The following is a 23,226-nucleotide window of genomic DNA, read 5'->3' on the forward strand; positions in this document are numbered from 1 at the left end:
GTAAGTTTTCAGAAATATTTTTCATCCTGAATCAGGATCAAAAGTCCTAACTTGAAAATGTATGGTAATATTTCATTTGGAAACACTGAAAAATGGTGTTTCTGAAAAGAAATATGCTGCCCTGGATCTCCAGCTGTAAACCTAGTAAACTGCTGTGGAGCTGGGAACCCTGGATACTCTGGCAGCTGCTGATTGAAACTGACAGGATTCTTGTTGTTTCATTGATGCCCACTACAAAATAGTAGGGGTGTAACTGAGCAGGTGCTTGGTGTTAACAAGTCCGATTACGCTTATTATGCACTACTACTACTGACATGCCATAAAATAATGTAAAATAAACAACAAAGGAGAAATATAAAAATTAAAAGAAATTTCAATATTGTGAAACAAAATATTTCTTTCTGTGGGGATGTTATTTGAAATCTAAGTGATTTCATGAAAACAATCTGTGTAATTGAAAAAGTGTTTCAATTAAAATTCTGACCAGCTCCCATAATGACACTTCTGACAAAAATGAAAAGGCACAATACAGTAGTGTCTTGTCTTGTTTTCCTTAATAACCATAGAGAAAATAAACCAATATCTGACAAATGAAAAAGGTAAAAAATGTCAGCTCTTCTTCAGCTTGGGAAAGGTAATCAGAATGTCATAGCTAACTAAAAGGTGGAACAGATTGTTAGGCATAAAGAATTGAGTACATGTTGTAAGAAAAAATTCAAAATGAAGTGGGCAATAGACAACTCTGCAGTCATGGGACAAAGGAAAATTAGTGGGTTACTGATTGTTGTAATGAGACATTAAACCAGTTTCTCCATCGACTCCATGATTTTTTATGTCTATAGCAGTTATGAGTTTACCTCCCAGGCTCATCTTTTGAAGGTGTTGTACAGGTTTACTTTGAGAATGAGGATTGAAAGGTCAGAAATGGAATGGCTGTTGTGTGAAAAGTGTTTATAAACGGGCGATAGGATATTTTTGTCATTTATTGTTTATCCGTGTCAAGAGTGTAGTGATTATCTAGTTTCACCCACATAGTTGCTAGTGGGGCATTTGATATTTGAATGAGGTACACCACAAATTGTGATAGGCATGCATCTTGAAAAGTGTGGGGTAGTGGTCACCATAGCAGTAGACATTTGGCTGCAGGTTTTGCATCTGTTGTTATGGTGCCTGGTGCCGCTTTGAGTTGATGTGTCCTGGTCTGTGGGGAGCTTTCTTCTGGTGATGAGCTTTGCAAGGTTGAGGGGTTCTTTCAGGATGTGGTACCCCATCAAGTATGGGTTTTGTTTGATGGGTTCCAGTGTAAGGTGGTAGGTGATAACTAGGAGTGTGCAGTCAGTGGTTTCCCCCCCTGTATTGCAGTAGGTTGTCTTGGGAAATTAGGATGGTCCACTCCATCATGTGATCTACTTCTCTAGTGGAGTGTTCTTTTTTTAAATGAATGCAGCGTTAAGTATGTTAAGGTGTCTATCCTGGACTTATTATGGATGAGAAATACCTGGCATAATTTGAACAAATAATATTGTTGAGAAGATCTCCTTTGCATTTCATTATTTTATGGTCCACATGAACTTGTTTTACTCATTCAGAGGCATAAAGGTGGATTGGAATTGAGGAAGATGCTTCTGTTGTTTAAAATAGAAAAAAGAAAAGAAAAGAAAAAGGAATAGGAATAGGAATAGAAACATAAATAGCATTACAGGACTGTGAATCCTGCAATGTTGTCTATTTGAAGAGATTCCAAAAAACACCCACAGGTCTGAAGCATATTGTATGTGGTACAGGACCAAAAATAATGAAATATAACAAGATGCAGATTTATGTTTGGAACATTTTGCTAAAAATAGTTTAACTATGGACTTTAAAGCTAGAAAACTGAAAGAGACTTTCAGAGATACAGATGAAAAGAAGTCATAGACTTTTCGTAATGTCCTTGGTAATCACTTCTTTCTGTCCATTTTCTTTTGATCTGTTAAGCAATACTCCTAATTTCCCTTTGCCTCTAATATTTGCTGCTCACCCCATTATTTTTCCCCCTAAGATGGTCTATAAAAATTTAATCAGGCCTCTGAGTGTTTTTAAGCAAACATTTAAATTGTCATCTATTATTTTCACTACCCTTTGATTTATTAAATGTGTGGGTATACATTTTTGTCAGTCCTCTGAGATAACTAATGGGGAATGGAAAGGTTTGTCTTAATGTTATTCCAAAAATTGTTTGATCACCATTTCATGTTATCCCAACATTGAAAGCAAGGTCTTAACTAATGCATACTAGAACATTTCAGAATGACCATGATTCAGGACACTTCGTTACTGATCTCAGCTCTGTTTACATGCCTTACACAGAATATGATCCTGCAAAATGCTGGAGATTCTTTTTTGAGGTGTTGAACATCAGAGCAGCCATTGAAGGGGGGGTGTGGTTCAGTAGATAGGCACAGGACTGGGATTTTGGACTATACCTTTATCACTCATCTGCTTTTTGTTTAGAAATGTAAGTGAATTTTACTAAATAAATTAAAAATGTAAAAACACAGTTTTCAAAATTAGCAAACTGAAATATTTTCATTAACCTGAATCTATTAGAATTTTTGATCTTTTGTCCCAATATGGGACAGGAATTTTTTTGAAAATCCTGAACATTTTCCCGGAAAAAACAATTCAGCTCTATGAATTACCAACAAAATAACCCAATTCTGCAATTTCTTGCACATCCCACTACTAGAGGGAGAGATGCCTGACAGACTCTGCTTGCAGCCTATACATTCCATTACACACTATTTTAATTAGAACAGGTTGACTTTTTTTTGCATTTCAGTGAAAATTTTTGTCAACATTTCAAATTTCCCTGAAAATTGCAATTTTTTTTTACAGAATTACCACAAAATTCTATGCATCCCATTTAACTGTTCTAATTTGGAATTAGCTTGATATCTGAAGATTTGCAACAGATATTAAGCATTATAAATGATTGATTTCAATTAACGATAATGAACTTCAATTTATTTTTCATTTAATAGAATTACAAGTAATTGCTCATTTAATTTAATTGTATTTTATGCAGAAATTCATTATCTTTGTAAACTTTTATTTAAGTTGACTTTAAATGAACATATCTGAAGGCAACTGGTTCTCAAACAAATGTAAAACAATAAGTATGAATCTCAGTGGTTATGCCTACAGTATTATACTCGTAGACACTAGAGGGCAGATTCTCAGTCAGTGTAAATTGTCATAGCTCCATTAATGGCCTCACGCCCCAATCCTGCAAACACAAGTGCTTCATTTTACTACTGTTCATAGTCCTACTGATAGCAAAAGTAAAGTACATGTTTTCAGGATCAGGGCACAATTTGTTTAACTCTGGAATATAATATTATGTGAGAAAGAGATGGAACAAGAGGAGTTAGCTATACATAAAATAATTATTGTATGAGAAAATGTCGAGCTAAATAGGAAAGATTTTTCACAGTGAATCACTTTTAATTCATTTCTGTTGTAAACATTTTTCATTTATACAACAGAGACAGGAAGACAAGTAAAACGTGCATATATCATGCAGAGGACACAAGTGTACAAACATGTGCTGAATAGAAATTAATACAATTTAAATATCTTATTGAAGTTTTATATAAAGAAGAAAAATGAACACAAATAAGCAAAGCCTACAGTTTCATCAGTGAACATGAGTCTAGCCAAAATGCTCTGGATGCTCATCCTTCAAATAACAGAACAAGTTGGATCTATCAAATTAATTCATAATGGTCTTGCTTTCAAAAGTATTGAATTTTGCTGACTGAGTCCTGGGAATACAGATGAAAGGGACCCTGGAATTTATCTCCTTGGGGTGGAAAATATATGCAGACCAGATAATTGTCATCCTTTTTGTTTGTTTCAAGGCAGTATTCAAATAAGGTGAATTAAGTATACTATTGCTGTAAACCCATTGGCTTTTCAGAGCAACCTCCTAAAAAGCTAATGAGAAACAAGCAATGAACGTATGGGGTAAATGCAGGGGTGTAATGTGGAAGGCCAAAGCACAATTGGAGTTGCAGCTAGCAAGGCATGTGAAGAGTAACAAGAAGAATTTCTACAGGTATGTTAGCAACAAGAAGAAAGTCAGGGAAAGTGTGGGACCCTTACTGAATGGGAGTCAAGGTCTTCATGGACAAGGTCAGCTCTCAGACTCCTGCACTGGGCAGCACAGTGTGGGGAGGAGGTGAGTAGCCCTCAGTGGTGAAAGAACAGGTTAAGGACTATTTAGAAAAGGTGGATATGCACAAGTCCCTGGGGCTGGGTGCAATGCATCCAAGGCTGCTGAGGGAGTTGGCTAATGTCACTGCAGAGCCATTGGCCATTATCTTTGAAAACTTGTGGTGATTGGGGGAGGTCCCGGACAGTTGGACAAAAGCAAATATAATGCCCATCTTTAAAAAATGGAAGAAGGAGAATCCAGGGAACTACAGGCTGGTCAGTCTCACCTCCGTCCCTGGAAAAATCTTGGAACAGGTCCTCAAGGAATCCATTTTGAAGCACTTGAAGGAGAGGAAGGTGATCAGGAACAGTCAGCATAGATTCACCAAGGGCAAGTCATGCCTGACCAACCTGATTGCCTTCTATGATGAGATAACTGGCTCTGCGAATATGGACGAGGACCCCATTGTGCTAGGCATGGCACAAACAGAGCACAAAAATATGACCCTTGCCCCAGGATGCTTGGTGCGTTAACCTGGCCTATATATGGTGAAAGTTGATCCACACTCACCCTATAATTATGGAAATAATCTCTAAGGACTCAGTGCGCTTAGAAATATCAGGAGAAAAAGTATCAGAAACCTTGTCCCTTAGTCTGTAGTGGTGATAAAATTCTTTAGGATTAGATAACTACTTTTTTAACCATAGGACAGAGCCTTAGCAGGTGTAATTGGTATAGCGCATTAGTTTTAATGGTGCTATGTCAGTGGTGTTCAGGATCTGATCCCATGTGTATTTCATTGACTGCTGAGGCATTCAACCCATACATCACAAATAAAAGTTCTATTACTGTTAGTTATAATTGTTTTAAATATTTGCATCTAATTATGCTGTTTTATCTGCTTCATGTAGCTTTACAGACATGTGTAACACGGATAAAGTTCAAACTTAGGAAAGAAAAAGAGATGTTGATTTGCATACTCATGATCTGTTTGCATGGTCAAGTGTATTCAAAACACTGCATATCTAATTGGAACCCTTTACCAACATGTTATCCCAGTTTTTCTTCTCCCTTAAAAGAAATCAATGTAACTCTTTTGTATTGCAGAATTTTGCTCTTATTTATAATCTTTAATCAACTGCATAAAACACTTATCAGTGTCCTTTTATTATCATTATACAATCATTAACTAATAATAAACAAGTATTTATTTAAAGATATAATGGGCCATCTTCAATGTTTATACAGAACAAACATTAAATTGGATTAGAACTTAAGTTTACCAGAAAGACTTGCCAAACAACAAACTACATAGAACTCAATAGGTCAAGATCCAGTCTTGATAGATATGGTCTGGCTCTCAGGTAAGCAACAACTAATTAAAATACATGCATTTTTGTGCCCATTTACAACTTACACTAAGAGTTGAATTTTGTCCCATACATCTACCAGAGAAGAACAAAGTGCTGAGCTGACCTGACATCTTTTGAACATGTGTTGCAAGGAAGTGTAGCTACTTCAAAATAATATGTTTAGACCTCCTAAACCATCTCCTCTAGTCTAGCATAGATGAGCAGAGCTTTCCACTTGGAATTTTTCCTTACACTAGAGCAGGGATCGTCAAACTTTGGCACATGGCCCATCAGGGAAAGCCGCTGGTGGGCCAGGATGGTTTATTTACCTACAGCATCCGCGGGTTCGACCGATTGCATCTCCCACTGGCTGTGGTTTGCCGTTCCAGGTCAGTGGGGGCTGTGGGAAGCGGCGAGGGTAGGCCACCTCTTCCCACAACACCCATTGGCCTGGAATCCCAGTGGGAGCTGCAATCTGCTGAACCTGTGGATACTGCAGGTAAACAAACCGTCCCAACCCACCAGTGCCTTTCCCTGATGGGCCGAGTGCCAAAAATTGCTGATCCCTACACTAGAGAGTCTCAAGCAACTACACTGTGTCCCAAAGGAAACTTTGAACCCTGGTGCGATGTATACTACAGAATGAATTGATGGGTAGCATAGTGGGATGGTCACCCTGCTCCTGCTCGGAAAGGGTTAAAGCCAGCCCTCGGAGACTGGGGCTGAGAGAAAAGGCTAGGCTGATTGGGAAGGCAGCCACACGTGGGGCCACGACCTGATCAGGCCACAGCAGGCACTATAAAGGGCTGTGAGCCAGGAGCTCAGGCAGAGAGAGTATCTCTCTAGCTGTAGAAAGAGAGGGACCTGGCTGCCTGGGAGCTGAGCAGGGTACCTAGAGTGGAGCAGGGCAGGAGGAAGGCCAGAGGAGCTGGGAAGCTTCAGCCTGGAAAACCCCTAGGCTACAGGCCTTGCTAAAGGCCAGGAAAGGTACTGGGGCTTCAGAGGGGTAGCCTGGAAATAGGCAGAGGCAGCTAGTCCAACCCCCTTGCCAATGATGAATGGTTTACAGACTGCAGTTTGCCCCACTGAGCAGGGGCTAGATGGTCACTGGAGTAGCCACTGAGGCAAGGAGGGGATAGAAGGTTGGGGTTCCCCTAGAAGGGGAGACCCAGACTGTGGGTGCATTGCCAGGGGCAGCACGCCGAGTAAAGGGGCACTGGGGTCCTGGAGGGACACGGGGGCCAGCAGCAGCTGAGACACTGGCCTGCAGAGGGTGCTCCAGGCTGGAAGAGCTAATTCCTGAGACAACCAGCAGGAGACACCACACCAGTGAGTCCTTGCACCGCTGCAGGTAGCTTTTCCCAGATCATATTTTCATTAATAGCTGTTAGTGGGCTGACTCTCTTACAACCTTATCCCAAGAGTAGAAGACTTAGCAAGGAAATCCTTATGCTTTACAAAGAGCATTTTTTTCTGTAAAATGTTTATACTGTTGGACTTTACTTTATGCTGAGAGAAAGCCTCAGTCCCTGAAGGATCTACACAAGGTGACTTCTCAGATCTTACTCTGTGGTGACTTTCTCTGTGTGGAAGCTTGCAGGGGAATTAAGGAGTCTGCTAAGAGATAGGATGTGGTCACTAGGTGCATGATAAAATATATGGACCCAATAGCTATAATTGTCTATGAAGGGGATATATAGGAGCTGAAGCCTTGACAACAGTATTTGGGCTGTAGTAACACCTGTGAGGCAGCCAGCAGGTCTGTTAGTAAGAGTCCATAAATTCATTCCCTTTAAATAGAGGAATGTTGAACTAATCTTACAGTTCTAGGAAAGGAGCCCAAATAGTCTGGAAGGTTTCTAAATTATCTCTGTTAACCAAATAGGGAAGTGCAAGACCAAGGATCAGTTCCTGATGGCAGGGAGCTACGACTGCTGCAGAGTCCTGCAACATTTCAGTCAATAGCAGTTTTGCAATTGAATTAATGGGGACATGACTGGATCCAATGTGCTCAATTCTTTGTGATATTTCTTGAATCACACTTAAGTGACCCTTCTGGTCTACTTGATGCTCAACATAGGCTGATAGGGTTTGAAGGGAGTTGCACTGGGGTTTTTTTTTCTGCACCAGAAAGATGATGACCACAAGAGTCCACAAATAGTTGGTTTTCAGATATAAGAGGGTGTGTCATAGGGATGTTCAATATGTTACAGAGGTGAGAAACAGGAATATTAGGGGACCCATGAAAGAACAAAAGTAGTTATTTCCTAGTGCTGCTAGATCTGAGTTTAGAGTGCTATGAGGTAAATCCATATATGTGGCATCGAAGCAACTTAATAACATATGGCTTGTTCTCACTAGGAAAATAATGGTAGCTCAACGATAAACACCAACATTTTGGGTTGAGTAATTTTACTATGAACACTAGCCTTTGTTTCACCATCTTAATCATGAGTCTGCATCCTTTTCTGCTAATTAAGGTCCTGATTTAGAAGAGCATCCCTACTCAAGATACCACTCATGCACATGCTTAAATCACATTAAAGTCCACTGAAGTTATACATGGTTTTAAATGTAAGTGTATACCTAAATGTTTTCCTGAATTGCAGTCTAAATTGGAAAATTATAAATTTTACTTTCTCTGGAAAGAAACAATGTTGTCTTTAAGGATGGTGAAAAGGGTAATAAAATGATGCCTTCTTCCTGAATTAAATAACAGCTTTCCGGATATTTGAGGCCATAACATTTTTCTTGCATTTCTGCAGAAACTAAATATTGGGTGATGCTACATTGCTTGCTGTTTGATAGAATAGAGAAGCAGGATAGAGAAGATAATGACTAGAAAGTTTTCTTGGTTAATGTGAACTTGCATTTTTATTCTTCATTTGGGAACAAGACTAATATTACAAAAGTGTAGAATGGGCATTTTAGCATCCTCAAAGGCCCCATTTTTGTTATAGTAAGCCATGAAAGTCCTTACATATTTAATTTTCCAAAAGCATAAAAAGATTAAACACCACAATTCCACAAAGCAAATGAAAATAAATGAACTGAAAAAGTGAAAAAATAATGCCTGAGTCTGTCCTCCACCTCCTAGCCAGCCTGACCTTTAATGTACACTACAGCAAAAGTGAGTGGACTTAATACAGTAACAAACTGACCATTAGCTGGGTTAAATAACTGACAGGAGAGATTGCACTGTTATATACACGGTGCTTTAAAACATTACTAAATCATTTGAAGTCCAAATTGACAGTGCTCACTTTGAGCATCTGGGAGGTGTAGAATGTGTTGGCAGACATATCACTCCATTAGGAAGTGCTGATTCCTAAATTACTTCACGAATGATTAAATAATCTATTGGGGTCATTGTAATCATCAAATACCATAAAATAATTATTTAAAACCGTATTTCAAAGACAAAAAATGTCCATGGAAGGCTCTAAGAATTCAAGTCTTATAATTCATTTTTAATTTCCTGAATTTGTTACTTGGTCTTACCTTTACACCATGTTTTATTTTCCTGTTATTAACAATGTGCAGCTTAGTTCATGATGAGCTAAACTGTGATAAAATCATGTGTGGGGGGCGGGGTGTCCAAGGGAGTGTGCACAGAGCATCAACCAGGGGCTGGTGACACTTTCGGGGCAAGGACTGAACTAAGCTAGTTTAAGTAGAGACACTAGCTACTCCAGATAAGACAGGGAAGAGCTGGAACTACTCCATCAGCCAACAGAACCTTCCAGATATAGAGATGAATGTACAGTACCATCCCACCCTTTAACAGAGTGCAATGTAGTTGATAATAGTGTCTAATATGTAGACACCATGCCTTTTAGAGCTCCTCCTGAGGTGGGGCAAATCATATTGATACACTTGCAGTCCTTAGCAGTAGGTGAAATTGGTTTCAAAACCACCCCATTATTTATAGGCTGGAGCTGACTGTTGCTGGTAGGGCATTCTGTGTGATGACCCCACCACTTTAGAATGTGTTTCTTCCCTTAGTCCCATACAACCAGACCTTCCAGACATGTTGCAAAGCTTTTCTTCTCTCCCAGGTATTAGGAAGGTCTCTCAAGAGTCTTTATCCAGAGAGTTTGGGGATGGGGAGATGTTAGATGTTAATGGTAAAATCAGCAATTTTGGATAAGAGTATATTTTTGTTAGGAGATTGTAACATTAAATACTTGAGCACTCCAAGGATGGTAGGGGAATTTAGTCAATAACTAACATTTTTTTTAATTTACAACAAAATCAAATTAAATAAATTAATGCAATATTTTGTGTGTTTGTTTCAGTGTTCACTTAATTTATATATAAAATGTAGTAATTTGCAACACATGACCCAGCAATTGGTATGAATATAAATGTATAAATCCTGACAGTTGCAGTGGTGTTCAGGAAGAATTGATCTAATGAGCTTTTTGCAAGACCTAGAAATCCTGTCCATTAAGAAGTGGATAATCATCTCAGAACTGAGATTTTAATCTCGCTCTACTGGATATATTTTCTATTTAGTTCACATGTGTACTATAGCTCCTCTGAAAGCTCATCAGTGTTTTGAAGATAGACTGAAAGGAGACTAGACCCATAGATCTGATTGTGGGCTCCTCTTTCCAGTCTATTTTTCTGACAAGTCCAATTCGGAAGTTTCTTCACGGAAGTTTCTTCAAACTCATCAGAGCACATACATACACACAAACAACCAACTATCAATATTTTGAAACCCTCTTCTTTGCTTTGAATTTGTTTTTATAAAATATCATATGATTTTAAGATAAGTTAGAAGTTTAATTTCTATTATGCTGTTTCTGTATTTTGATATTAGTTTATCCCACTCAGGAGCAGTGAATAGTTATCTAGGGGGAAACAAAAGACATGGATTCTATTTCCAGTTTGCACACTGTGATATGCTCTGCATCATTTGTAAAGTCATTTAACTCCTCTATGCCATTTTTCCCTATATAAAATAGGGGTAATTATATTTTGCCCAACTGTTTCATTTGCTTTGAGATTCTCAGAGGAAAGTAATAATAAAATTAAATAATAATAATTAAACTTTCTTGGAAAATATCATGCAATTACTAGATATTTGTACAGGTTTATAGAATATGGAAGGATTCTGATGGACTGGGAGTTAGGCACCTAACCTGCATTTGCATTCTGGAAAATGGGACTTAGGTTCACAGATCACTAAGGCACTTTAAAAATTGTACTTCTGGTCTAACTCTGAATGAATTTTTTTATCATAATTACCCACCTGTGTAATTATTACATCTTCATTTTCAGAAGATATATATAAATACAGTCATAAAAATTGTGCAGTCATCATATGTTCAATTGAAAATTCAATGCCATGTTCATATGGGGTGGGAGGGCGGCGTTAATTTCTCAGACATACTGGAGCTTGGGGAAAAACACACACACACACACAATTAGACTAAATCACAGCCTGGCTGTGAATTTGGTCCTTCATGTTAATTTAATAAGATCTTATTAAAACTTCACAGTCTAATTCCAGCACATCTGCCAGCAAAACTAGAAGGCCACATTTCCTTTGGCAATATGTATATAAATGGCAAATAGCCTCCTAGATTTAGCTAGCAACAGATGCTACATTACTTGTTACTGGGAACAAATAAACAACCTATTTGCAGAAAAAGTTGTCTATATAACCAGAAACTAGAGCACTAAAACATGTGAAAGGCCAGGTACTCAATAGCTAGCGTCTCCTTAATTTCCTACTGCTTTGATACCCAAATATTGATTAATGGTTGTGGTCAAGTACTTTCATGTCTGAGTGACCTCACCTGGGGACTCCAGGAATGGGGAAGAGGTTGGAATTTCCTGCTAATTAGTTGTGCCCTCATGGATGCCCAGGCACAAAACCGGGTGGAGTTGGGGTAAAAAATTGTCCCTAAAATCACTCAAAGTATATAGCCACCCCAAAGTTACAAATTTATTTTAAAAAATAGACGTGATACATTTGAATGCATGTTATGCTATTAGAGCCATCAAAAGTACTGTAATATTGTGCCACAATATGGATGAAATGTAAAACTAATGTACTAGCCATTGGGGTAATAGCCATTGAAGGGTAAGTTTCATTCATGCACTAGAGGTTTGCTTGGGCAGGATAGAAGGTGGGGGAGGTGTCAGGGACACAGTTATACTTCCCTGATTCTAAGGGCCAGTTCTGTCTCTGACAAGACAGCTGCTGCCAGGCTGCTCTAAATTGTGCCACTTACGTAGGATCCTTAATGGACTGTAAGCCAGTGGAGGATTAGTGTAGCAGCCATCCTCAATTGCCAAACATGCCCTCTCCTCTGGAAAGGTGAGGCAGAGTTGCAGCAGTTTATTTACACCAGCTGGGGTTTTCTCCTCCAATAGGGGAATTCTCTGCTGGCCTCACTGTTGTCCATTGAACAGTCTGTTAATTGACACTGGGGAAAAAAAGATGAAGGGTGCCTTATAAATGTGATGGGCCGCATTCATAGGTGTGGCTGAGCTCTATTCAGCATAGCAGCCAATGGGTAGGACAATGATGGCTGAACAACACCTTTATATCCCCTGGTTTCCTAGGACAACCAGAGGCCAGTTTGACTCTCAGCCTAGGGGCTGCTCTAAATTACTCTCAGAGGTAGAACTCCCAAAAGGCTGTACTGACAGCTGAGTAGATGGAATGCAGCTGTGCTCTGGCCCAGGGTCTAGTATACCAGAGGTCAATTGCAGCAGTTCAACAGCAGTCTGGGAACGCTTTAATGCTGGGGATATTCCCCATGGGCCAGATCTGGCCAGTTTACAATCCTTTATTCTACCAGAGAGGAACAAGGGCACTGTGAACTGGGTTTCAAATATAAATATGTATAATATATACGTATTGAGATACTGACAGATTTGGTAGCATAATTTGCAGCATTTATCTCAGACCTGGCTGCAGGACACTGGTGGGTGAAATGATTCTTATACGTGTAGGGCCTAAACGTGATCTCACTTATTTTAGTATAAATCAAGAGTATTTTCATTGAAGTCATCAAGTTACAGTGGTTTTAGGAATCATAACCATAATTTGTAAATCAATGATAAACATAGGATCTAGGTGTTAAATATAAGTTTTTGAGGCACCATAGCCTGAGGCTACATCGGAGTCAGGATATTTTTATGCACTCAGAGTGGCTAAACGTGTTCTTTATTTATGTAGTCATATTTGGGGGAGTTAGAAGCAAAATTGGCTTCCAGGGGTTAGATCTGGGTTTTTGAGGCTTTGTTGCACCAAAATGTGTCAATATCTGTAATTTTAGGTACACTTGGATTAGCTAGATTTATTCTCTATTTAGTAGTGGGATTTGGGGGGGGGCTAGAAATTGGCATTTTCCAGAAGGATCCAGATGCCAGATCTAAGTATCTTAGCTGTTGGTAAGATCCAGAAGTTTTTGCTTCATGAGGAACATCTCAACTTGTTCTCTATTTAAGAAATTGAATTATCCTGATTTTTGTTCTTGTTGTGTATCCAATAAGGGCATCAAAACTTGTTCTCTATTTAGGCAGTGGAATCTGGAACCAAAACTTGGTAGGATCTGGCAGAATCTAGGTGCTAGATTGGGATTTTTATGGCATTCTTGCACTGGGATATGTTGTGGTCTCAATTTGTGTGTGTGGCAAAAAAGTATCTAGACTTATTGTCTCTTTGGCCAGTGGAATTTGGGAGGTTGGGGACACAAATTGGCAGGATCTAGCAAGGTCCAGCTTTTACACACACTCATTGTTCTTCACCCTATCCATTTAGCCTTTTTTTAGGGCATTTCCTGCATCTGTCTAGTCTGATTTTATTAGGGGGAGGGGAGATCAGATCCTTGCGAATTCTCCCTAATCCTATCACACACTAAACCACCTCATTCATAGCAACTCTACCCATGCTGCCTTCCCCATTTCCTGAGTTACTTAGCAACAACCATCCCTCCCTTCTTTCACTCCCCCCACCATCCATCCTTTCTATTTTTTACCCTTTCCAGTAATGATTTCTAGGCTGTTAAAAGCAATGAGGATGCTCTGCATCATAGGGGAAGCTTTTTCTTTCAACCTTCCTTTCTGTACTTGCCAGATCTTTCTTGCCTCCAGAATGAAAACCCGGGCTGCCTGCATATGTGTAATCAAAGGTTAAAAAGCACCTCGGCTGACACCACGCATGTGTTAATCTGTGCTGCAGCAGTGTGCATCATTTCCACTTTGACCTCAGAGTTAATCTGCATTCAGGCAGAAGCTCCATTGCTTTATTCTCCCCCCCCCCTTTTGCCCCCCCTCCTTTCCCTTTCTCCTGTGCTGATGGATTGTGTTGTCTGTGTACCGGTGTCTGTGTGAGTATGTGCTTGTGTGTGAGTGTGCTTCTCCTTACCTTGCCTGCTTGTGTTGTGTATGTTCTCCCTCTCTCCCATCCCTTTCCTCCCAGTTATATTATTTCTCTAGATTTGGAAGCTGTCTAAACTGACTTTTTTATATTGTAGTTGCAAAAGGCTTGGGCAGGTCTAATTTCTGCCCCCTCTGAATATTAATTCCTGCAGCTGGGTGCAATGTATCATCCCACTGACGGGACCTCGTAGGGGGGGTGGGGTGGAAACCACCAACAAAATAAAAATAAAGAAGGAAAGGGACGGATCCATCTGCAACCAAGAGGAAAGGGGGGGGAGAAAAAGAGAGATGTGTCCTCCAAATCCAACAAGCCGGGGAAGCTCGAATCCTGCATTTTCGCTCAAAATGATGGTGTGGGCACTTATGCTTCTCTCCCTCATCCAGTGGTAAGATGTGCTTTTCTGCTTGTTTGCTGAGGGTTGTGTGTGTGTTTGTGTGTGTGTGTGTGGGGGGGACGAAGATACTGTTTTCAAATGCACAGGGCTATTGTGTGAATGCTGAAGGTTTAGAGAGTAGCATTGACTCCATCGATCTCCTTTGCTGCTAGGATCTTGCTGTGTTTTATTGGCTTTACAATTCTTGCATCGAGAGGAATGGGGAGGCTAAGTGAAGGGTGGTACATGCCTGATTTTTCTGTGGAATTTGATGCCACGTTCAGGAAGCCTTTTCTCTTTGGTTTAAGGTTTGCTACAGTGCATGGAGTTATAATATAGCTGTGTTTTGTGGGCAGATTGTCACTGTATTCATCCTTGCTTCCTCCTAAGCAGTCACATCATGGCTGTGCTTGGGCTTGTATGTCTCCAAGACCCTGTATTTACATTTCTTCAGTACCAAGGTAACAAAACCAGTGCAAGGAATCAGGACCAAGGACAGAGATCCACTTTCATATGCAAATCTTGCTGGCTTGAGGAAGCCAGGACAGATCTGTATTTCTGTTATTGATGGTATTTGAAGCCGAGGCAGTCAGCAGTGGGATGTAGTATCAGGGTGTATGTTATCCATATAGTCACTCATGTTAGGCAAATGTTTACACTGGCATGATAACCGGTGTATTCCTCACACATAGATACTGACGTGTACAGTACAGAAGACCTATGCTTGCTGTGTGTGTCTGTTGCATACATAAATGGAAATAGAAAACAAATATCTTAGTAATAGAGGGAAAAAGAGGGAGTGTGTGTATAGAGAGGATATAAGGGGCGGGGGGTTCAGTATTGCTGCATTGCAAAGCATTATGCTGAACCAGGCATTCTTGTGAAAACTGTGGACTGCTCATTTAACAGGTTAGGTGACAAAGTATCATGGCATTACAAAGTATATTGCCATTCATGGGCCTGATAGAATATTCCCACAGTCACATAAGGGCTCCTTTCTTTCGTGTATTAATGCAGGTAGCATCCCTTCCCCTTTATATTTTAATAATATTGAAAAACAGATGGGCTCCCATTTCACATGTACTTTCTCTTTTTAACCCCCACCCCCCATGTACTGCCGTATTGAAAGCAGGCTATCATGATTTTAAATAGAAATCAGACTGAGCAGTTCCAATGGTTGGGTTTTTCTTTCTAGGCAGAAAAGCCATTGGTTTTCTCTGTGTAGGAAAACAAACAAACAAAAAATCTTTTTGTAAGACTGAGCTTCACACAATCCCAGATGGAAAGTAAAATAACTAGAAATAGAGCAAAGGTGTAATAGTGATGTGAAGCACCATAAGCCCACGAGGAAAAGCATTTTGTTTATTTGTAAGGATGTGTAATGTCTCTTTGATTTCTTAAGGAATGTTTTACTATTACCATGAATAAAGCAATGAAAATGAACCTTTACAGCATTTAAAATTAAGAAACACCCTGAATAAATGTTGAAGCCTTCTTTTTGAGGTGACCATGTCTCTGTTTATATCCTTCCATGTGTGTCTTTCTTCTTCTTTACTGGAAAATGTGCACAGTTTACATACACACAGGGTTCCAGACTATGTTATCTTTCGTCAAGTAAAATAAAACCAGAAAATTTGTTTTAACTCCCTTTTCCCCATTCCTTTGCTCTTGCTGGTGGATTTTCTGAATCCATATTCTCGGAGATGAATTTCCTAATGAACTTTTAAAAGAATAAATAAAACTCTTTGAGATGTGAATTCATGATTTAAAATTACATCTGAAGACCCATCAAAAAGTGCTGTGTTTTGCTAATAACCAGTTGATATTCAATAGTCCCTTCCCCTCCCTGATCTCATATTCTAGAGAGTAAATAACAGAGTCATCTTAACTTTGATATTTTATTACATTAGTATTTGAAAAATAAAGGTACTAATCACTTCATTAAACTCTGTCAGCATAAAAGAGTAACTTTAATTCTAAATAAAATTTAAGAAAGTTCTTTACTTCTATTGTGGAGACAATGTTCATATTAAAACATTAGTCTTGAAAGTACGTGGAGACATAGTCCTGAGTACCAGTTATTCATAATAAGATGTGTCTAAGTATTTGTATGACACTCTAGTGACATTAATAACTCATGGGACTTTTTTTTGTCTGTCATTGCTTTATGTAGCTGTTGTTCTGAACCACTTGGAGATTATATCTCAGTTCAGCTAAGAATTTAAATAAGTCCTGAATGTAAAGCACATGACTTCAGTGGAAATGTAAAGTTAAATAAGTAAGTATTTGCAGGATCTGGCCCAAAATAATTAAGTACACAGAAAATATAGCTTAAAAAATTCTCAGGAGGGTATTTCTTACTATGAATGCAAATAGCTGCATAAAACAGCTTGTGTGAATTGAAATTTCACTTGTTGCACTTTGTGGGCATTTGAAAGTTTTAAGAGAGACTTTTAGAATAATAAAGTAAGTTAAAGTTATTGGATGAAATTCCACTCCCATTGACTTCAGTGGGACCAGGAGTTCATTCATTGTCTCAAAACAATTGTTATGTTACAACACTGGACTACTTTACCACTACAGTTTCACAACATCTATTAGTTTAGATTTTTTTTCTGCACTTCTACAAAGCACATTCTTATTACCCTACACACTAATGTGTTAAGATATGCTTGTATACAGTTTCATAACATTCATATCTGTATTTCATATTCAGCTTGTCCTCTCATGTACACCTGTTTCACAGGAGTGGAATGCCATTGACTTAAGTAGAGTTACTTTCACTACTGGAAAGTGAGACAAGAATCAGGCTCAGTGTTCATATTTCATATCAAATTTGTGCATTAAAATATTTGTTTTTGTAAATTTTTAAAAATGCCTATACTTGATGCCAAATAGAAATGCTATGGTCACCAAAATTAACTGACTGTAGCTCTAAAAAGTTAAATGGATTAACAAATGATGACATATTTGATGTTCCTACAATAATTACATATTTGTTCCAGAGCGACACCATAGTGATGAGCACAAACATTTAATTAAACTCCTTGCACATGCAACTACAAGCCAATGTATATCGAATTACTGCAGCTATTGTCTGTGAATAAGTTTGCTCACTAATTTAGACTCTATTCTGTTTGCATATTGTTCATGAGCAGCTTTTGAATTTTCACTATTCTTAGTTGTTGTAGAAATTGTTCATGTGAACAAATCTCAGAGTATTGGTCGTTTGTGAAATGCTGGACTTTGACTAGTCACTTTTTTTTATTTGTGGTGTCAGATTGCTCGCCTCATTACATGGTAATATTTCTGCTCTGTATCTGGATGGTTAAAGCAGGAAAATAACAAATGCTTAGTAGCAAATAATGAACAACAAATATTCATCATGCGTTGGTACAGAAATACTCTTGTTCACATGTGAATATGGATATTCATATGAACATGTTTCTCAAACATTAATATAAACCAAAACACATGAAATGTGAGTATATAGCAAGTAAAAATGGGTGTGACTATTGTGGAACTGAACAGTCATTCAGAAACTGAGTAAATATTGCTGAACTTTGGTTTTGCAGTATTCACAGAGCTGTTCTGATTATGTATTAGATTCTGATACTCTCACCAATACCAATGAGCACTTTATTAATTAAAGGTCCTACTGAAGTCAATGGGACCATTCATGGAGTAAGGTGCTACTCAGCAGGAGCAGGATATCCAGTTATGGCCCCATGACAAGGCACAGGATGAATCTTACTAACATAGAAAACTGCAGTGTAAGAAATTTCATGTTGTAAATGGCTACAGGAAAATTGAACTGATTTTTTTTTTGTTAAAAATGTAGCTTTTTAGTATTATAATTGTTTAGATTATTGTGAACTTAGGGTTCTGACTGTCCAGAGTTGGTACAGCACAGGGAGAGTAAGTGTGAGCTTCCCCATCCAACAAGTATTCTAGAGTTCGGGGACAGTGACACAGCATGCCTGAATTCAAGTGTTGTTTAGCTCTTCATGCCCATTCTTTCTTGGTCCTTCTGCTGAGGCTTCTGGCAAGGGTTGTAGTTTGCATCAATTATGGTGATAGTTTGTGATGGGGTTACCAGACGAATAGGAACAGCCTCTATTTATCAAACTTAGACCACCAAACAGCCTGACATGAGCTGGATTTGAAACATTAATAGGGAGGTGAAAGTCCCACCAGGATCCCATTATCAGTAACTTCATATCTTAAAAGATTATAGATGGCCCATGGAAAGACTGTAGTCTCAAGTTGCAGTGGGGGAGGTTTAGATTGGATATTAGGAAAAACTTTTTCACGAAGAGGGTGGTGAAACACTGGAATGCGTTACCTAGGGAGGTGGTAGAATCTCCTTCCTTAGAGGTTTTTAAGGTCAGGCTTGACAAAGCCCTGGCTGGGATGATTTAACTGGGAATTGGTCCTGCTTTGAGCAGGGGGTTGGACTAGATGACCTACTGGGGTCCCTTCCAACCCTGATATTCTATGATTCTATGATTCTATGATTCTCCTGTTGGCAAGTGTATAAGGGATTTGAGAAACCAGATAAGCCCTTTTAGTAACTTCCACTTTAGCAACTACATTACTTGTCCATAACTTTCAAGCTAAATTGTTTTAGTGTACTCCAAATTACATTGGTGGAAATGTAAAGTGATGCCGGAAAGTCTTTCAGAGAGCCTTAATCTCTCAAACTCTGAGAGGGAAGAAGTGTTAATAAAAAAAGAAAAGTGTGATCTTTGATTTTTACACAGCAACAAACAGAATTTCCAGTATAGTAGAGTATAAACAAATCTACCCTTTTTATTGTTCTTATTAGGTGATGTTTCTTATATGGTTCATATTACATCTGTGAGCCACAGGCTCCACAACCTTCCAGCTTGTTTCTGGATTCATTTTTAGCTGTTGATTCTGGTGTAGAGGGATCTGTGTTACTTTGGTCCCTTTTCTGCTTATACTCCATCCCAGCAGTTAAGACATACAGAGATATTCTTCCACACAATTCTCAGACTTGCATTCAGTGGATAGAAGAGGGTTCTCAATGGAGTGGATAAAGGTAGGAATTCACATACTTCTGGGCATAGAAAGATCATCCCAAGTGTGTGAGTCCCACAGCAATTAAATGTTAGACAAGCCCCCTCTTACGCCTCCGTGTCCAGCAAACAAGGGCTGGTGGCCTCCAGAGCTGATACAGCTTAAGCTAAAGATAGGGCTGTAACAAACTCATATCTTCTGCAGATTGGTCACAGAGGAGGACATGTAGCACATCAACTAGAGTACTGTATATGCACTCCTTGGGCTTTATTTCTTTGCTTTTGTTCCATATTGCTACCATGTCATATCTCTACCTATGTGCACAGGTATTATGGCGATAGACAGTGTATTGTGCTCTGTATTAAAGCAATAAGAGTTTGTATTTAACTGTCTAATTATTCCTTTAGTAAACATTATTTAACACATTAACTAGAGTCTACTGCAATCTGAATTTCTCTGCTCTCTCCCTGTAGTAAGAACCACTGTCTCACAACATAGAGAGTGATCATAGGTCTCTGGAGATGCCCCCAGAATTCTTACACAACAGCTGCTCCAGACAGACCAACAGTCCATGGTCAAAAGTGAGAGTGGCAGTAGCGAGTGCCTGAGTAGCCATTCCTAGCAGGATGGACGATGAAGGAGTGTGGAGTTGCGATTTGAAAATAAATATATAAAATTGTTCACCTGGGCATTATTTAAGATCATTCAATTTTCATGTCAGGTAGACTAGACAGTGCAGCATATTTTATGGACATTTATTACATTACCAGTTCCTTTGAACACAGATAGTGGGAACTGATTGCTCAGTTCCCATTAATTTCTAACGAGAACTGGCCATCCTTATCCACTGGGTGACTGAAAATCTGCAATGGATACCATGGACCCAGTTCTCTCCTCACACTGGTGCTATATCCATTGAAGTCAGTGGGATATCACAGGTATAACAGAGGAGAATTTGGACAATATAGTATAATTTCTTTTAGCTAGAGATGTTTTCATAAATGGGAACATGGAAATAACATTAAGATACACTATAGATGGATGAAAATATGTAATCATAATACATTACATTGGACAAAGCATTTTCCTCAAGCTTTTTGTTTAACTTATACTTAAATCTTCCTTTCTTTCTTTCACTCATAGAAAGTTCTCAGTTTCTAGGTCAGGGAAATGATTTGGCACATTCAGTCTGGACAGAAAGCCAGCCTAGTGCCTATCATCTACTTAAATTCCACTTTTGCTAACAAAGTAGGTCTTAAATGGGACTTAAGCAATGCATATGTCTTGTTTTGTCTCTGGAGATGAGAGAATTTCTCCACAAAAGTGCAGAACTTGCATTCTTTGAGTGAAAGTTGCAAATATGTATCTGAAGTGAGCTGTAGCTCACGAAAGCTTATGCTCAAATTTGTTAGTCTCTAAGGTGCCACAAGTCCTCCTTTTTGCGAATACAGACTAACACGGCTGCTACTCTGAAACCTGTGAAATATGGACTGTGAACAATATGTGATGTTAATAAAGAAAGATATTCAAACAGGTCCAGTCTTATCCCCAAAGAAATTAATAGGAAACCTCCCAGTGATTTTCCAGGGAACAGGATTTGTGCTCATGGGCTCAAATTCAGAAGTGATTTGTAAAGTAGTATAAAATTGCTCCCTTATACTTATTTATATTTCCTTAGATCTAATTACATCCACTTGCTGAGGGGAGGGGGGATATAAGAGTCTAAGTTCTTGTAATTTATATGCTGAAAACCCAGAAGAATGCACAAGAAGTTGTAAGATAAGATACTTCCAACAACACGCTGTAACTTGTTTTTCTTACTGTGCTTCTTTGTTCTGGCCCCTTGGCACATGAGTTACAGCATGTCAGATTCACTGCGACAAATTCAGATGTGATATAAGGTGTGAACTGGAGCAATAAATTACAAGTTGTGCATGTGAATCTAAATGTAACTAAGAACCTGTTCCAGCAAAGCACTGGAACTCAGGAAATCTGGATTATATTCCTAGTTCTGCCACTGACCTGCTGGGTGCAATTGGGCCACTTTCCCCTCTCAGTACTTCAAGTTCCTCATATGTAAAATGGGGATAATGATACTGACCTCCTTTATAAAATTCTTTGAATATGACTATATAAGAGATAAATATTATTAATTGTTGTTTATTATTGTTGTTTATTATATTCTTAACTATAAGTCAATGAGACATAAAGTTAAGTGTATGCTTCCATGCTATAAGTGGATCAGTCCTTAGACACATTTAGAATCACACACACAATTTTAAAGTTAATGAAACAGATTTTGAAGTCAATGGGATTAATTACATGCTTAATGTTCAGCATGAGATTCCATTTTTTGCTGTATCATGACACAAGTAACAAACTAAATATAATGGAGTTTAAGTAAGTCCGGGGGGGGGTATGTCTAAATTGGGGGTAACACGTACATTGGTGGTGTCAGATGGTGTAAGTTACACCAATTTTAAAACCCTCTAAACTTAATTACTCATTTAGGTGAACTTCTGACTCCACTGAAGTGAATAGGAGCCTTGTCAGTAGGCCCAGGATTTCACCAATGATGTCCAAAAATAACTTGCCTCAGATTTATTGTTCAAATCAAAATACAGTTAGCCAGAAGCTGGAAGCTCTGTCTTCTTTGAAAATGAGAAAATAATATTGTTGACTTTTCAGAACACTATAGTAAGCAGTAAGATAATAAATCAGTAAGAAAAATCTTTTCCTTTGAGGGGAGAGTGATTAGCTAGCTATATAAAGCCTACCATGCTTTTGACCAATTCTGAAAATATAGAAATATAAATAATACAGGAAAAAAAACATCATTTGGGGCCATTTTTAAAGATTTCTGCTCAAGGACACAAGCATGTTCTAACTGGTGGAGAAAGTAAACAAAGAAAACAGAGGTGGTGTTGGTAGGTTGTAAACCATTTGTCGCTAGAGCCTATAACTTGGGAGTGTGGTAAAAATAGAAGATGGATCATCATGTATCAGTGATCATTTATTTCTTTGTTTGTTTTTTTAGAAAGCATAAGAAGAGAGTATCTGGGCACCCTTGACTATCTTTTAAAAATGTACCAAATAAATAAACAGACTTGTCAATTTCTCAAGATCAAATCAAATAAGGCAGTGATAGGAGAAGCATAATAGAAATTAACCAACCTTACAAAAACATAGGTGATTATCACACTTACCTGAGGTTTTATAGGGGTTTCTGTTGGAATTATTTCTGTTCTGTGATGTGTATTTTCAAAGAGATGGCAAAGGTGAATAGAACTTGAAATAGGAACCTTTTTATATCAAAATAAGTAAATTATATATATGAGTTGTCAAGGTTCCTCCCCCACTCTGAACTCTAGGGTACAGATGTGGGGACCTGCATGAAAAACCTCCTAAGCTTATCTTTACCAGCTTAGGTCAAAACTTCCCCAAGGTAACAAATATTACCCCCGTTATCCTTGGACTGGCCGCTACCACCACCAAACTAATACTGGTTACTGGGGAAGAGCTGTTTGGACGCGTCCTTCCCCCCAAAATACTTCCCAAAACCTTGCACCCCACTTCCTGGACAAGGTTTGGTAAAAAGCCTCACCAATTTGCATAGGTGACCACAGACCCAGACCCTTGGATCTTAAGAACAATGAACAATCCTCCCAACACTTGCACCCCCCCTTTCCTGGGAAATGTTGGATAAAAAGCCTCACCAATTTGCATAGGTGACCACAAACCCAAACCCTTGGATCTGAGAACAATGAAAAAGCATTCAGTGTTTTACAAGAAGACTTTTAATAAAAAATAGAAGTAAATAGAAATAAAGACATCCCCCCTGTAAAATCAGAAT

General features: G+C 38.6%; 1 protein-coding gene across 2 annotated transcripts in view; it reads left to right on the top strand.

The window, feature by feature from the left end:
• Nucleotides 1-13,833: 13,833 nt before the first annotated feature.
• The window catches only part of GABRG2 (gamma-aminobutyric acid type A receptor subunit gamma2), a 100,064-nt gene continuing 90,671 nt past the window's right edge, over nt 13,834-23,226 (top strand). Inside the window, exon 1 of one of the 2 annotated variants that reach the window (XM_073355912.2) lies at nt 13,834-14,342. In XM_073355912.2, coding sequence (XP_073212013.1) covers nt 14,245-14,342 — 98 coding nt within the window. In that variant the 5' untranslated portion in view covers nt 13,834-14,244. The remainder of the gene's footprint in view (nt 14,343-23,226) is intronic. The other variant, XM_073355913.2, reaches the window with a different exon arrangement.

The sequence above is a fragment of the Lepidochelys kempii genome, chromosome 8, assembly GCF_965140285.1.
Source record: "Lepidochelys kempii isolate rLepKem1 chromosome 8, rLepKem1.hap1, whole genome shotgun sequence".
NCBI lineage: Eukaryota > Metazoa > Chordata > Testudines > Cheloniidae > Lepidochelys > Lepidochelys kempii.